This window comes from Haliotis cracherodii, unplaced genomic scaffold (assembly GCF_022045235.1).
Source record: "Haliotis cracherodii isolate W230 unplaced genomic scaffold, xgHalCrac1.p SCAF_6, whole genome shotgun sequence".
Lineage (NCBI taxonomy): Eukaryota > Metazoa > Mollusca > Gastropoda > Lepetellida > Haliotidae > Haliotis > Haliotis cracherodii.
In genome coordinates, this window is record NW_027266319.1 from 61790857 (window position 1) to 61809076 (window position 18220).

The 18220-nt window shown below is 39.6% G+C and overlaps 1 protein-coding gene across 7 annotated transcripts in view; it reads right to left on the reverse strand.

The window, feature by feature from the left end:
- LOC139444845 (plexin A3-like) overlaps positions 1–18220 on the reverse strand; it is a 136800-nt gene that overhangs the window by 30216 nt on the left and 88364 nt on the right. For 4 of the 7 annotated variants that reach the window (XM_071225826.1, XM_071225825.1, XM_071225827.1 and 1 more), the window contains 6 exons: positions 7191–7379; positions 6762–6884; positions 4671–4771; positions 4305–4449; positions 2692–2863; positions 2239–2265 (listed from right to left, as the gene is read on the reverse strand). In XM_071225826.1, the coding sequence (XP_071081927.1) occupies positions 2239–2265; positions 2692–2863; positions 4305–4449; positions 4671–4771; positions 6762–6884; positions 7191–7379 (757 nt within the window). The remainder of the gene's footprint in view (positions 1–2238; positions 2266–2691; positions 2864–4304; positions 4450–4670; positions 4772–6761; positions 6885–7190; positions 7380–18220) is intronic. The other 3 variants (XM_071225829.1, XM_071225831.1, XM_071225830.1) reach the window with 3 other exon arrangements.

The following is an 18220-nucleotide window of genomic DNA, read 5'->3' on the forward strand; positions in this document are numbered from 1 at the left end:
GTTAGGTAAGACCCGTTTCATTACAATAAAGATCTCGATTATCGATTAGATCATCAAGACTGGGTGCCGCCATTTTGCCTGAATCCAATGCAAGTGACATGAGAGGGGATAGAAGGGACATAACTAGTAAAAGCCACTTGTGGCGCTACGATCAAGCCCCAAATTCAAGGCTGGTTCATCAAGGGTGGAAAGGGTACTTTCAAAGTCAGTTAACTACCTTGCTTCAGGAAGATGGGTATCAGAAAAAGCAACAATCATTTCTTGCAATGTACATTGACACACAAGGAGACCCGTCATACATGACAATTCCCATTTCATCTAAGTCTTTCAACTGTCAGTGTGCAGGGGATTTTTTTCTTCCCTTGAATCTCCACTGGTTATAGTCACTCAATAAACCATCCAGGTCATAGGGTTGGTTGGTTGCTTTGTTGTTAACACTGCACTCAGCAATATTCCAGCTATATGACGGCGGTCTGTAAATAATTGAGTCTTGACCAGGCAATCCAGTGATTGATATCATGAGCATCGATCCACGCAATTGGATGACATGCATCAACCAAGTCAGCGAGCCTGACCACCCAATCCTGTTATTCGCCTTTTACGACAAGCATAGTCGCCTTTAACGGCAAGCATGGGTTGCTGAAGATGGGTTGCCACTTTACAACACAATGATTGTCTGTGACTGATTCCACTGGCCACTTTACAACACAATGATTGTCTGTGACTGATTCCACTGGCCACTTTACAACACAATGATTGTCTGTGACTGATTCCACTGGCCACTTTACAACACAATGGTTGTCTGTGACTGATTCCACTGGCCACTTTACAACACAATGATTGTCTGTGACTGATTCCACTGGCCACTTTACAACACAATGATTGTCTGTGACTGATTCCACTGGCCACTTTACAACACAATGATTGTCTGTGACTGATTCCACTGGCCACTTTACAACACAATGGTTGTCTGTGACTGATTCCACTGGCCACTTTACAACACAATGATTATCTGTGACTGATTCCACTGGCCACTTTACAACACAATGATTGTCTGTGACTGATTCCACTGGCCACTTTACAACACAATGATTGTCTGTGACTGATTCCACTGGCCACTTTACAACACAATGATTGTCTGTGACTGATTCCACTGGCCACATTACAACACAATGATTGTCTGTGACTGATTCCACTGGCCACATTACAACACAATGATTGTCTGTGACTCAGGCGTTTGTGGGAAGGTAACAAGAAATAGTCATCCACTGGACCTCATGTACTGCCCTCTTAATTCATACAACAGCGTGAGTGAGGGAGTTTCCAAACAACATACAGGCATACACACATAACTATGTAAATCATTAGCCCACAACAAGGACTTACACGCTAATAATTAATCACACTGAATAACTTCTAAATTCTATTCCATAGAATTCACAGAATGCTTGTTTGTTTCAGACATATATTTTGCCAACATCATGCTTTCAATATGTTCGTACATCCTGCCACTTCCAAGTCACCAAATATTTCTTAACCACTAAACAATATCATTAAGAGCTGTACAAAAGATGGTATTGACCAATTATCTTATGAAGCACATACCGTATTTGGCCAATATCAGTGCATTGAAATATTAGTGTGTTTTACATGCTGCTGGACATACAAGTGCAACATATATTCCAACACTTTGAGCAACTTATAATATAGTTGTCAAATAAACATACTGCAACATGTCCAAGCACTTGCAAAATGACCATTAAAAAAAGACAAAAAAAATGGAAAAGTTGAAAATTCACTATTTTTCTAAGCACAACATAAATATCTCTCCTAAATACCGTTATCTTGTGACCATAATACGTAATTGCCAAAAAAGCAGCTTTGTAAAGAAACAGTTCACATAAAAGTAATAACTTCCCTTCTCAAGAAGTTATATTGCAACAAAAAGACAGCAATGAGCTGATCATGAGCTGAAGGCAAGCTGAGAAACATGTAGAACTATATAAGCCATGCGGTGTGAACAAAATGCAAAAAATACCAAATAGCAAAAGAACATAACTTAAGCAATACTTTCCACATGCTTAGAGAAATACTATTTTAACAATTAAGACTACAGTATCATAAAAAGTTGGGAAAAAAATTAGTTTATGTAAAAATTGTCCTGAACTGACTGACGAGCAATCAACAGTAGAGTAGAAAAAAAAGTGCTGAAAAAATCTGATGAATATTTTAACATACCTTTCAGAGTTGGTTGTGGGCTATTCGCTACAACATATAATTAATACACATGATTTCTCTGACTGATTATAATTACCACGTTTCCTATTTACACTAAGTGTACTTTGGATAGAAGCTTTCACCTTTTTGAAAGTTTGAGCTTGAATGCGATGAACAAAATGATGAATATTTATCCATGACGGGACAAACTGCAGTGAAACATAAATAAATATTCACACAGTAAGCTCACATATGGTCTAGGAGAGGTAACGCTCATAAAGATAAAACGACTCGTTTCACATATTTTACTGCCTATTTCATTCATACTTGCTACTATCATAAGACAGATCTCACACCATAAACTGAACAACATCCTGGCAAGTCGTTTTATTCAGAATGAACAAAACCTCTCCTCCATCAAGGGCAAATAACTCTAAAAGCAAAATCAAGCATGCGAGAGATCTACCTACTCACCCTTACCATGAGGAATGGTTGGCAGGCGGTCCTTCTCTGGCAAGGGGCAGGTAATCCTGTCATTCTGGAGAGAGGCTTGTGTTCCATGTCTTGTTGCCCCAGCAACAAACAAACATTGGAGATCGTCACTGTTCTTCTGTTGGACAGCAACCTTGTCAAGCTCAAATGTGATCTGAAAGATACCATGAACACAATGTTATGGGTGCTCATATTGACCAATATCTAACAATGATGAATTTCATCCAAAACCACTAATTTAGTCATACATTTATTCTAAATGTACAGCATCATAAAGAATGCTCTACACCTACCTTTAGCAACAAATATATCACATATATAAATAATTACATATATGTCATATAAATTTAATGTCTGTCTGTCTGTTGTTTAACACAGCACTCAGCAATATTCCAGGTATATTACGGCGTTCTGTAAATAATTGAGTCTGGACCAGACAATCCAGTGTTAATCATCATGAGCATCGATCCATGCAATTGGGACCGATGACATGCATCAACCAATCCACGAACTGACCATCCGATCCCGTTAGTCTGTCTTGCCATGAAAGAATTGGGTGGTTCTTAACACTTTTTGAGTAGTATATTAGCCAGGTCACACATTTTGTACACACATATCCTCATTAGGCAGCTCTAAGACACACATGGGAACTGGGACCTCTTCTGTCCCAGAATCCCAACAGGACTTTCTAAACTTAAAAGTTGTAATTGTTATATGTAGAAATGTGCATTCCTTGTACTGAATGGTGTTGTTGTTTATTTTGTATTGTTTGATGTTAAATGCCGCACTCAGCCATATTAGAGCGGTCCGTAAATGATTGAGGTTGGGCCAGACAATCCAATGACTGATATCATGAGTATCAATCTATGCAATTGGTGTTCGATGACATGCATCAATCAAGTCAGCGAGCCTGACGACCTGATCCTGTCAGTCGCCTCTTACGACAAGAATAGTCATTTATTATGACAAGCATGGGTTGCTGAAGACCTATTCTACTTTTTTCATGTCATGTGTGAGTATCATTTCTGGGCTTTGAGTTACTTGAGTGTGTTGGGTTTTATACCTCAACACACTGATGCACAGTATCATGGTTTGGGAGCACTTTCAATGATTCCCTCTTACTACAAGCATAGTTGTCTTTTACTGCAAGCATGGGTTGCTGAAGACCTATTCTAATCCGGATACTCATGGGTCTGTTGTGGTCTAAGTGTGTCAGCTTAGCATAATGTCATCATTGTTTGCGCTTCAGTTACTCATAGCAATGATTGAGTGTAGCCAAGTCTTTATGTCCATTTTTAGTTATTTCGGATCTGGAATTGATAACACCATAGCCATTTTTGTGACTAACTGATGACTGAACTCACCACAAAGCAACCAATGTTCCGTCATAACAGCAGAGAACTAGTTACCACAGACCACCCAGCCTGAAGTGATATAACATACTGTTGTATACAACTCACTCGCACACTGTATACCAGTCAAACTGAGACTACAACTCTCAAACCCAGAAACTACATCATCGACTCAAGGTCACGACCTATCCCTGTATTGGGACTGGCTTCACATATTGCTATGGACACAAAGTATCTACCAACCTGTTTTGAATCTTGCTTGTTTTCGAGACTCTCAAAGCTGAACATTTCTGGTTGGATGTTTTTTATGCTGGCACATGATTGGTCGGCTGATGGCAGCCAATGAGGAGTAATTGCTGATGACTTACACATGTCTGTTGAGGTGCACCTAGAAAAGAATTCAATACACTAAAATAGGAAATCTATTAATGTGCAAAACAAGGGGCAGAAAAAAACAAAGGTTTTTTTGTAGAAAACACAAAATTTAGATTTTTATACTGTATACCGCTTTACTTAAATTTCAGTTTTGTGACTTGCTATTCAATGATCCTGTAAGGATAATGAGATTGATTTATTAATCAATAAAACAAACACACTATTTCAACTGACCTGTTCTGCATGACACACCAGCCACAAATAGGATCTGACACGGTCATACAGTCATCACAGCTGGTATGTTCCTCGCAGTGGTCACTGGACAACAGCACCACCTGCATGGACAACACTACAGTCAGTAAAACACACAGCACATGTAGAAACCCTCTGTAGTGAGGGGCTTACAGGTCACATGGCAACAACACCAACTGCATGGACAACACTAGTTAGTAAAACACACAGCACATGTAGAAACCCTCAGTAGTGAGGGGCTCACAGGTCACATGACAACAGCACCACCTGCATGGACAACACTAGTTAGTAAAACACACAGCACATGTAGAAACCCTCAGTAGTGAGGGGCTCACAGTGGTTACAGCCCACACCAGTTACACACAGGACATCCCATATCAACATGATGTTAAATCAGTACATCATTATTTTCATGAAATGATGGCAGTTTTAAAGTGACATTTGTTTCAACAGATCAAACAGACATTTTCTACATTTACTGAGTTAAATGAAAAGAATAACCCATTTGGCTTCCCAGAAATAAGACACCTGTCTCTGAGGAACGGATGTTGAAAACATTACAAAATGTACTAACTCGGTCCTAATCTATTCCATGTAGCTAATAGGTGTTTTAATCATTCTGTAAATATCTACTTCATTAAAGTGTCATATAAACAATATTTCAAACTTTCATCACATGAGTGATCATACAAACTATTTTTTATTTTTTGACAAATATTCATTCTCAACCAAGGCACATATTTGTTTATTCAAATCAATCATAAATTTAATACATCAAAAAGCAACTAGCCAATCCAACCATGCAAAATCTTCCGACAATCCACTGTACTTTGTCAATGTCAATAGTTGAGTATCAACAAATCAATTGAAGTTGAATATATTTGTTGATAATAAACAACTAACATGAAGTCACACAGAGCTGAGGAAACATTCACTAAGTGGTATAACAATTGATACCCAAATTTGTACAGGGTTTTCTATTTCAATGCAAACAGTTCCCACGACAGAAAATCAAAATTCATTTTCATTTAATCAGAATCCATCTGTATCAGAGACAGATGCTGGAGTTCACACCTGATTTCTCCCTGAAACGTCTTTTGCAAAATCAGTCATAAACTGTTTAAACAAAATCTCCCATTGGCTATGATAATCAGCCCTAAAATCTATAGCGAACAGGATGAGACAGAGATTTATATCGAGAATATGCATGTCTGAATTTATGAGGCAATTTATGTCTGCAACATAGAAAATACAAGGTCTAACAAAAGGTCAAATATGAACAAAAAATATAAACACACAAGGAATTACCCAGTTCCTCATCAAATAGCACTTTTTTCATATTTGCTCCAGACATCTGACATGCTTGAGAGTTTCTACAAGATTGGCAAAATCTGCAATATTACTAAAAAACTTTGCAATGTGACTCATTGCATCCTCAAATGCCAAAGCCTCCTTGTTCAACTCGGAGTTAGAACTGGAGCCAAATGTTTTCCAGCTAATGCCCAGCTATAAATGTTGTATGGGCTTGGTACACCATTCTCCATGGAATGAAAATATTTTCTCTCTGGGCTGTGATTGGTAGATGCATTGTGAAGAGCCAAACCTTTGATCTAACGATAAAGATGTAAGATGTAAAACCAACAGAGTGAGTTTTTACACAGCTTTTAGCAACTTCAGAAATACGCACAGGGACACCAAGAATAGGCTTCATATATCGTACCCACATAGGGTTCAAACCTGTCTTCAACATGTTCAGTCGACACTTGATCCATTAACCCATTCAGATGTGGGCTAAATTTTCTTACTGATTTATTGCATTAAATCATCATGTATATGACCAAGAATAATAAAAAATGTCTCAGAAAATATCTATCAGAAGGTTTGTTATGTTAACATCTTTGCCAGAAATATTTTGAGCGTTATTTATAAAACCACTTAAAACTAATTCATAAAATAGAAAAATAGAAAAAAAGAGCCTGAAAGGAAAAAATTGAAATGGATGTTAATATAGCAACATTTTCTGCATTCTACTCTGGTGGGAATCTCACCCATCCCTGTTTAAGACTGGGTTACCTTAGCTGGAGTCAGGATGATCAGTTCATGCTTGTCTGGAGCCTGGAGGATTTTCTTGATTTGTCCACGAGCATCTGTCTTCTGAGTATCCACAACAATGGCAGTATCCTTTGTCACCAAAACCTACAACCAAAGTTCAGACAATTTTTAAGAAATTACCCAATGAGGCAAAGATGGCACCAACAAGTGCCCTTGGCTTGTAAGTTGAAATTACCCAGTGAGGTAAAGCTGGCACCAACAAGTGCCCTTGGCTTGTAAGTTGAAATTACCCAGTGAGGTAAAGCTGGCACCAATAAGTGCCCTTGGCTTGTAAGTTGAAATTACCTAGTTAGGTAAAGCTGGCACCAATAAGTGCCCTTGGCATGTAAGTAGACAGGCAATTAGTGCATTCATAAGAACTTTTTTAACATTTATGACAGGAAGGCTTACCTTGCTGATTTCCGCTGCAGACGTCCCAATGTAACAAATGAGGTGTCTGCCTTCTTGTTTGACAAACAAAGCAGATGCATCTGTGTCTGGCATCTCAAGTTTGGTTGATGACCGCACCGCCAAAGAGCCCTCGATGGAGGAATAGGCTTCAGCAACATCAGACTGGCCACACATGTCAACAGGTGCCCCCTGAAACATTCATGTACACACTTTCCAATGGGTTTGTTTGGGGATAGTAGGGAGTTAAAAAATATACAGCATCACTTAGTGTGAGATGTGGCAATATCGTGAGTGAGTTTGTTTAAAGCAGCTTTGAATAGTATTTCTGTTTTCTCACCTTAAACCAGCATGAAAACAAAAGTAATGTAGGTCAAAGACATTTGCAAAGTATTGATGCCCACAAGCATGGTTATGGCACAGGCAAACCAAGAAACAATCTGTATAATCTGGGATTCAAACTTTAGATTATAGGTTTCCAGCATGCATAAGGGACGCAACTCGGCACAGTGAATTGTAGCGCCTTAGAGAAGTGGTTTGGCTTGAGATAAAAGGCTGTTCACATGAATCAAATATTATTCAAAGACCTTATGACAGTCAACTGATGTCAGTTAACTCTGGTCACTAATAAATGTTGGTCATTCATGTCAGTACTATTTACGTTGACCCAACCCAATTAGGGGAACACAGTGAAGAGGATAAGGAGGGTATTGGCAGAGGAAAGTAAGTGGAATGAGAGCAAGGACCAGGTCAATCTGTTTCCCTGGCACATACACACGGTACAGATATACACTAGATAAGCCATGGCTGCCCTGGAGATGTATCTGCCCAGATGAATGATGCCATGATCCAGATCTGCAACCCAGGCTGTCAGTACACACTCCATCTAGTAATGAAGATCCGGGGAAGAATAGGTCTTCACAATCCATGCTTTACCGTAAGAGGCGACTAACAGGATAAGGTGGTCAGGCTCGCTGACTTGGTTGATGCATGTCACCGTATTCCAATTGCATGGATTGATGCTCATGATGCCAATCACTGGAATGTTTGTTCCAGACATAATTATTTACACACTGCCATCATACAGATGGAATATTGCTGAGTGCGGTGTTTAACAACAAACAAACAGTATTGGAAACAAGTGGCTGCAGACACTGGTCATGTCAAAGGTAACACTTCTCATGGATGAGAGCATACCACCAAAAGATCACTACCAACAATCCTGAATGAGTGAGTGAGTGAGTATGGTTTCACGCCGCTCTTAGCAATATACCAGCAATATTCCATGGCGGGGGACACCAGAAATAGGTCAATAATCCTGAAACTAGGTGAGGTGAAATGGGGTTTAATGTTGCGTCCAAGATTATAGCACTCTTACAGCGTTGTGCATGTACGTGTGTGTGTTTGTGTGGCTGCTTGTACTAGTCCGGGCTGATGCCGATTTATAGTGCTAGCTCACTGAGATACCATGCTGCAGTTTAACATGAATACCCCACTCAGACACAGTATACTGACTCCGAGCCGACCAGTCCTTGTTTTAGCCCCTTAATGCCGAGCGCCAGACAGGGTAACAACAAGTACCATCTTTTAACATCTTTAGTTTAACGCAGCCTTCCGCTCTCCGGGCGGACGCTCTACCAGTAGACCACGGAGGCGGTCAATCCTGAAACTATCTGCCACCTATGCCATCTTGGGAAGTAAGAGCTTCAGGCACAACAACATTTCAGTTATATCACAGCTGTATATATTTTTTCTGTTGGAAGTAATTCCACAGTTCAGGTAAGAGCTGGACTTTGGAGAAAGCCAGTATGAGTACGGTGATAATTAGCAGATCCTGACAGCAAAGGAAGACAATTGTGGTCAGCAAGTTGCAGCTATCCTGGGGCACCCATCAGTAGTGGTGGACACAGACTGAACATGTCAAACCAGTGGTTGATAGCATGAGAAACAACACCAGGGTACAATGGCACACATTCAGTCAGATTGCAATTTAATAACCCGATCTCATTTTAGATCAGTCATCATAACCAACATGAGGTACTTAAAAAAATAACCTAACCATGAATCCCACTGGAGGCACCCTGTCTGCCCTATTAACTCGCAATTAACAGAATACCAACTGCCCCAACTGAGATTGTTTTACGACTTGACTTAAAACAGTATTCTAAATCTGACACAAATTCATTTCACCAAGAGCCCCCTGTCTCGCAATATGATTACATCTCAAGGTGTGTTTCCTTGTCTAATGAGAATACACTAGCGTTGCAGTATCGTTCATCAGCACTGTGGGGATGGGGAAGTAGTTATGAGCGGTGGCATCTGGTCAGCCGCAACAGCTGGGTGTCTGCAGGAAGCTCCAGAGTCACTTATAATGAACAAATGACCCAAGGGTCAGAACCCTTGGGGCACAGCTCACAACCATCCTCATCACCTACATCAGACATGTTACACCTGATCTACTAACAGAACCAAAATCTGTTGTGAAAGGAGGAGAACACCTTACGGTGGTAATACAAGCAATGCCGTGTTGTAAAGGAATGTCGTCAACAGTAATGAAACCCCAGATACTTCTAGTTGTTTGAGAAGCAATATTGTTGCTAAGGGGTCTTCGAAAAGTACCACTACATGTAGTAGCACTACATGTTACACTGAACGAAGATTGCCCTGTTGATTCAAATGAAATACCTCTAGATTCCTGCAGGTATAGGTCAGTTTCACAATGTGGGTGGGTGGGTGAGTGAGTGAGTGAGTGAGTGAGTGAGTGAGTGAGTGAGTGAGTGAGTGAGTGAGTGAGTGAGTGAGAGAGAGAGAGAGAGAGAGTTGGGTTTTGTGCCCTCATGCCTTCGTCATAACAGGCCAAAGTATAAACCACAATGCAACCTGAAGAAGCCAATGCTTTAATGCCATCCTGCTAACGAGATCAGAAATTACTCAAGAGACAATGAAACCCCATGCACATCCTTATTATTCTTTTCACAAATAGATTAAAATAATAACAGGATTTTTGAAAACTTATGCACCGAATCAGCCTTAGCTGGACCAGTACCAAATGTCTTCTTTCAAGATGTTCTTATCTATGTTTCCCAATATTTCGTATCAAAGGGCAAGCACAGCAGAATTTGATTGAAAAACAAGCAAACAAGCTTCCTGAAACAAGGGTGCTCAGGTCATTATGTAATGAACCTTTAACAAGCTACAAACTATGACAAAACAATGGATTGTATAAACACACACAGGAATTCCCCCATGGAGGCCCTGTCTGTATTGAGTTTCCCACTCAAAATCAAGATGGCTGCCATACTGACAGGGAGACAAGAAGTTAATTAATAGGGTGCATCCTTGCAGTGTTAAACACATTGATCCCAGGTTTTTAACGGTAAGAATTCCCTACAGCTGTGGGAATTGTGTTGGTTCCTCTTGGATGGACCTGGGTCCTGCTCAGTCTCCACAATTATACTTCAATTTGTTTGTGTCAGCTAGTCCCAACTCGGTTACTTTCCACTATCTCAAGAACCCAACCAGAACTGCAATTATCATGTTCCATGGCAGTTCACAAAGCGATACCGGTTCTCCTTTTTCTTCTGATCTTCTATGTCACTCAACCAATGGAGCATATCGTGAACTATGCTTTCAATCACACAAAAAATGTTGGAACTGATTGGTTGTATGAAGCTATTTCTTCCTTATTACCAATAGCATGGAACATGTCTCATACTGTCAGATCTGATGTTGAGATATCAACAAGCTCCTTCCTTCTAATAACACAGGTCAAATATAGCCTTCTTCACCCTGAAACATGCTTCCTCAACACCTATCTTGATGTACCTACCCCTCATTATGGACATTCTAACAAACATCATTAACACTATTATCAAATTTTCAACAAAGCCCCCTAAGTGCAGTCTTGAGTCAATGACAGTGACAAATGGCTTTTTCTGTCTTCAGTTCTCATCCCAACAATGGAGAAGCAATTTTTTCTCCAAGGAATTTGACTCTTTCAAGAAGAAACGCCTAGGCACTGTACTTTGTTCACCCTTACCAACATAAAAATGACTGTTCCCGACATGGCACCATTGGTAAATGTTTCAAATATTGATGTTGTCTTATTCATGGTAATCTTCACAGAAAGGCCATTCAGACAATCTGTGTCATAATCTGTCAATGTTTCCCCATCTCTCATAAAACAATATCCATCAACTGGGAGCTGCGTTCTTGTCCAGGAACAAAACCATGGCGAGTCAAGAGGTACATCATTGCTTCATGCCTCAGACCATTCTGTGTATGGAGGCCACATGTTGTAGAAAATTAAGTGCAAATACTTCTTGCTAAAGAGTATAGACAGGAAGCCATTATGGAGTTTGCCAACAATCCTAGACATGGATCATCATTTGACTTCCATACATTTGCATCAACAAAGACCATATACCGATGGAGAGAATAGGTACCACCTTGCCAACATGGCAATACCATCCTCCTCCTTCCATCCCTCTCCTTTGGTGGATAATCAAGACTGGCTATTCTCCTGTTGATGTCCTATTTGTACTTGACCTGGTCAATGTTTCTGCTGGTGAACTCAAGTCTCCAAGCTTCATCATAAGCTCTGAGTAGCATTTATCAATGATGCTGAGCCAACTACAACAACAAACGTGTGGGCCGAGACATGTTTTAGCCCCCAACTGTGTTGCAAAACGAAAATATTTCTTAAGCGTTATTTCTTTACTTATAAGCATCGGAATCTCTGCACTTGTACAAAGCAGAAGTAATTCCAAATAAACATATAAATTTCCAGTTTCAACAAGATCGGTAAATGCGCTATCGTGTCACTGGATTTTCTTGTCCATCATGCTTACCCTTGTCCTGGTGTCCTCACTGATTTTCAGTGATTCATTCATTTATTTTTCACCGCAACTTTGCCTTTTATGCCCAAGGGAATCTGTTATTCTCTGGTGTTGACGTGCATTATGAACTGTAGTGTGTGTGTTATTAAACGCTGCAGTCAGCGATATATACAGTTGTATCAAGGTGACTTGTAAAGAAACGAGTCTGGACCAGACGATCCAGTGATTGATATTATGAGCTACGATCCATGCCATCTGGGTACGATGACACTCAATCATCTGACCACCCTATACATTAAGTAGCCTCTTTTGACAAGCAAAACCGTTGACCGTTTTTTACCCGGAATCCCCATGGGAGTATCAACTGCAGGGGTAACTCTTTGTGGTTCTTTGGATACCAATATTAGCAACAATTACACACTCCTGATGTTGGTATCCCTGAGCAAACACTGCTCGTGTTTTATCCATGTGGACCATGAACAGCAAGGGTAGACAACCTGAATTAAAATTTGAAAAGTACCACTACATGTAGTAGCACTATATGTTACACTGAACGAAGATTGCCCTGTTGATTCAAATGAAATACCTCTAGATTCCTGCAGGTATGGGTCAGTTTCACAATGTATGTGAGTGAGTGAGTGAGTGAGTGAGTGAGTGAGTGAGTGAGTGAGAGTGAGTGAGTGAGTGAGTGAGTGAGTGAGTGAGTGAGTGAGTGAGTGAGTGAGAGTGAGAGAGAGAGAGAGAGAGAGAGAGAGAGAGAGAGAGAATTTGTGATATTTCTTGTTCCATTCAATAGTTTCTTAGAGATTATGTAATTGTGATTTAGACAAGGACAGTCAATCATTTGAATTAGGGAGTGCCTGTGCCCTTAACACTGAACAGTACTCTTCTTCTAAAGACTGAAATCACTTCGCTGCTTTGAGCTTGTCCATCCTGTGACAAACTTGGGCATCACATGGACAGATGCAAATTAGAAGTCATCTGAAACCATTTTCTTTTTTAAAAAAAGAAGGTTTCATTGGTTTACACAAACCTTGTAGACTGGATCCAAGAGAGTAAAAATATACTAAGTAGCCCCCAAAACTTTCAATACCAAAAGTAAACGGTAACTTGTGTGAGAGTAAGACTCAATGGCTCAAAATGTTATCTGGAGTCCTGAAGAAGAGCAACTTCAGAATTACAAATATTCTTCAGCACCTTGTACAGGGTCCAGATGACAGACAAGGCAGATTGGAGACGTACACAAGTTCCATGCACTTGAGGTATTGTTCCTTTCATCACTAAATCAGCCCCAGACGGAAGGTCAATGGCAGCCAGGCATCCAGAAAACTGGTTTAGATGCATCATTCCAGGCAGAAGAGACAGAATTCTGTACAATCAGGCATTTTCTGCCAATGAAGCAGTCAAGAATTTAAAACCATATGTTCAGGCTGTTGAATAATGTGGCACATTTTAGACACACGTTCATCATGTCTTGTAGTCATGATTAATGTTCCATGCTATCAGGGCTCGACTGGGTTTAGATTGCATGTTTTAGTCAAATTTGATTATTCATATATATTCATCGAAAGTACATTGCATGTGGAGGCATGTTACCAGGATTACTTCAGCAATAGGAATAAGAAGCCACATAAAAAATAAAAATATATACAATACCTGAGATTGTCAAAATGTCAAAGGTTCTTGGTGATGTAGGCATATGAAGGCCTTCATGCAAATTTCAACTAACAAAAACAAACCTGACTGCCCTAAATCCATTTATCAAGGGACCAAATCTACCAATTGATCAGACTGACTTGACTTGGAAGTTTTATCCTTGGTATGCCCTTTTAATCCGTTTTATCGTTGGTGTGTCCTTCCCATCAGTTTTCTCGTTGGCATGTGCCTCATCAGTTTTATCCTTGACATGTCCCTTTAACCAGTTTTATCCTTGGCATGTTCCTCTCATCAGTTTTATTCTTGGCATGTCCCTTTAACCAGTTTTATCCTTGGCATGTCCCTCTCATCAGTTTTATCCTTGGCATGTCCTTCCCATCAGTTTTATCCTTGGCATGTATCTCTCATCAGTTTTATCCTTGGCATGTCCTTCCCATCAGTTTTATCCTTGGCATGTCCTTCCCATCAGTTTTATCCTTGGCATGTCCCTTTAAACAGTTTTATCCTTGGCATGTCCTTCCCATCAGTTTTATCCTTGGCATGTCCCTCTCAGTTTTATCCTTGGCATGTGCCAAATGTTATACGTTTCACATTCTTTAATGGTAAAGCTGACCACATGCATGCACCGGTCATTTACATCCGGTGACATTCCAAATCTGGTAACGCCAACGGCATTAGAAAACCGACTTGGAAATGGCGAGACAATTTAAGGGAGCAAGAGTCCAGGAGGGATTCAAGCATCAGTCAGTGTGACAGGGTGAGCGCTTCAACTGATTGACAGTGTGAAGAGACAGTATCCTTATGGACAAAATGTTGGCTTGAATATATCTCAAAATATTCATGGCAATAGGTTTCAGTCTCATTACCTTATATTTAATCTGTCCAATTGTTTTTGGTTTACAAAGAAACAAACAAATTTCTTTCACGTTCATATTTAAGTTTAATGGGGAAAATATTGTGTTTTCCACAAAAGGTATTTAGTAGTTTAACAAGGAATCATGCAATATTTCATCACAATCTGTTATGAAGTGATATCCTCGCTAATTTACTTCAAAGTAACCAAAGCTATTATAGAATTACCTCAATACAAAAAAGTTGTCAGAATGCCCATTTTGATATTCATTAAACCTTCTAAAAGATGTGCAGTTTTGCAACTTGAACATGATTCTACTCCAGCGCAGCCATTCCTATCTGTGATGGAGGCCAACTTTGGTTGAATAATGTCTTTTATCTGAGTGGATGGGTACAAGTCGACTTTATTACTGCTGTAGTGTTCTGTTTTCACATCATTAATCAGCTATGATTAATATCCCAGCAGGCCAAGTATTTTCTTTACCTTAGAATGCATTCCACAGATAAGGGTATCAAACGCACAGAGTTTTATAGTTTCTGCACCAGGCATTTTATGGCTGAATTTACGTTTCCATGTGACTCATGTACGCGTCTGCTTATGACTTATCACCATCCCCAAAGTTTTAATTTGTATTCACAAAGGACACAGAATGGTAGATGCCTTCAGTTAATTCAGTTACAGCTCAGCAATCAAAGACGAGGATTTGGAAATGGAAACTCAGGGCTCTTACTTATGATATGGCCCGTTAGACTCTTCTCTTTTACGATACTGTTTGGACATACAGAACGACGAATGGTCTGTAACAAATTTTGTGCTATCTCCACAACTGCTGCATTAGCTCTGTTTCCATCCCTGAAGAGTCACTTTGCAGAGAGCCAATTACCAGCTTCACAGCTGCTGAAAGACAAAAATTATCACCCCAAACTCTTGAGATTCGAAGAAAGTTTGTGCGACTGCTGCATTCATTGTCTGATCTAGACATATTTATCTGATGCATCACATGTTAGATAGACAACAGCCCAAACATCCGTGTGCATATCTCCAAGGGCTTTCCATTGTGGCCACATCCAGGCAGACCTAATAATCAGGCAGAACACTTTGATCATGAATTCCAATTTTTAAAAAAAAAATCATTTTAGCAGGGAGACGAAGGGCGCCAGCTGAGGCTGAAAGCTGCTCGCCTTTGTCCGATTCTCAATCAGGCGAGAGAAAATAATATTCATCGATTCCTTTGATAAATTATTGGTCAGTAATATATCCACAGGGGATTGCTTTTCTTTTGAACTGGCGTCAATGATATTTGGCACAAAAATACGACATTAATGTTGTTTTATCATCAGAATAATCCAGATTTGATAGAAGATCTCTTGGCGAGATAATGACGCAATCAACTTTCATCTTGCTCTAAATCAAATATCAAAGCTAGCGATATTGCAAAATGGATTTATTCAATATTAGATATTCAATGTCTAAACCAAAACATCAAAGGAATTAATGTTGATGTTTCTCCCTTGTTCAAATTCAGTGAAACCCAAAGACCTTGAAAGTTATCATTTGATGAATGTTATGAAATTTTATACACAACTTCATTTTACAATCTGTAACGATTTCTGTGTTCACAGACCTGGAAAACGGACCATAAACTGTCATATTAGCACATAAATTTGATAAAGTCTATCAATTAGTGAACAAAACTCCTTCATCATGCTGACAAAATTGAACAATGATTACTCAGAGCAAACAATATCGAGCAATGTATCATCACTAAAAAACTACATTTGAAAGTGTATCTGGACAGGACAGTTTCAGAGTGTTTTGAGAGCCTACTTAGGATCCTTCAGAAGACTGCTTCCCTTGCCATATAGATACCTCTGATCTTCTTATTAAAGTGACATTAAAGCAAGTGAGCTGGGTCTTTAGGGTCATTTCCAACAGTATATCAGTTATATCACGAAAGCTTAACATGGAAGGAAATCTTGATGTGTTTGATGTTTGTAACTTTAGGGAAAGCCAAGAGACTTTGTACAGTGCTGACATATTATAATCTGAACAAATCTGGGATTCAAACCCAGAATCAGTGTCCTGACAGCTAAGGGACACAAGCCCCACAATGAGTTGTCTTGTCTTTGACTGCTGAGCCACCAAATCCTCCCTTTACAAAATAGACGATTTGGAACATTGTAGTGAGTGAGTGAGTTGGGTTTAACGCCGCTTTTAACAGTATTCCAGTTATATCGCGGCGTGTCAGCTTAATGTGATGCAGGTCTCAGACGTTTACCACTTCGGTGAAACCAACGAGAACGGGTATGGTTGCTGACAAACCTAGAAACATTATCGGGGTGAACTGGGATTCCAACCCACAACCATAGGTTTTTGGCGTGTCCAAGGGACGCAACTCTGCACAGGGAATCGCGGCGCCTTAGACGACTGGGCCAACCGTGCCCCCCTGGAACATTGTAGGCTATTCATTTTGAAGTTGGAATTTATGTGTATTCAACATACGTTAACCTGGATATAGACTATCCTTGATATAACCAGGGGGAACTGAAAATCATTAAATTTAATTCTGCACATTACATGTTTTCCAATTGAGATTAAAAATTATGACATCATAAAATACGCCAAAACAACTTTCATATCAGGCAGAGAGTTCATTTTCACTGTTTCAAACACTGCTTGTCTATCAACGCAAGATGGTATCTAAATATTGTTGGTATCCTTGAACTCGTGTCGTATCTCCGACTTCATCACTAACTCTGTAAACTCATCAGCAACAGGTACAACACTGAATACAGTCCAACACAAACCAAAGCCAGGCTGAGCTGGTATATCATGATTTCCATGGTTTTCTAGTTTGTTTCTAAGAATAGAAACTGAACTCCTCCACCAGGAGCTGACTTCAATGGCTCTTTCCCAATGCATGTTCTGTTCTGAAGCAAACTGCAAACACCAAAACCTGATCAGCAAACATTTCCCAAGTCCAACGAACCTTCCAAAATCCCGGCTACAGCAACGCACTCCAGGGAAATCTTATGTCAATACATGTTTGTTTAATATTACCAATCAGTTGAGTTTCGTGACCACAACCGTGATCAGTGTGACTGCCAAAAATGCTTTCTGAAACACTGGTTATGTGTAATGGATTCCACACTTCTTCTGGTGACAAATATTTTCACAATCTGATATTTCAAACTTGTGAAATAGTGTCAATTTTGATTTGCTAAAGGTTGGATGTCAGAATGTTCTGGAATAAAATCAAATTCTACATTATAGAATTCACACTATTTTCATTGAACAATAATCTAACTGAACAACTTGTCCACATACATTTCCCTTGGAAGCCTCCATTCTAAGTGCTGCTATTTTGTTAGTTAATGAATTTCCTTCAGATGTATTATATCCAGCCTAACAAGTAATCTTACTTTCACATCACATAACCCATTTTGCATAGAGACAGTACAAATGAATATATCTTATGCAATACCTTTATGCAAGGTAATTGTGAATAAGTTGGTTAAATACAAAATCTGTCATTCTCGTCATGCAATATCCTCTAGACAAATGGTACATTGCCTCATTTCATAAAAAATGCTTGCTTCCGGTAACCTGATCCTATATATTTTTTATACCGACACAAGTTTTTATTGTGGCACATAAAATGTACAAGGAATCCTTGGCTTGCCAGG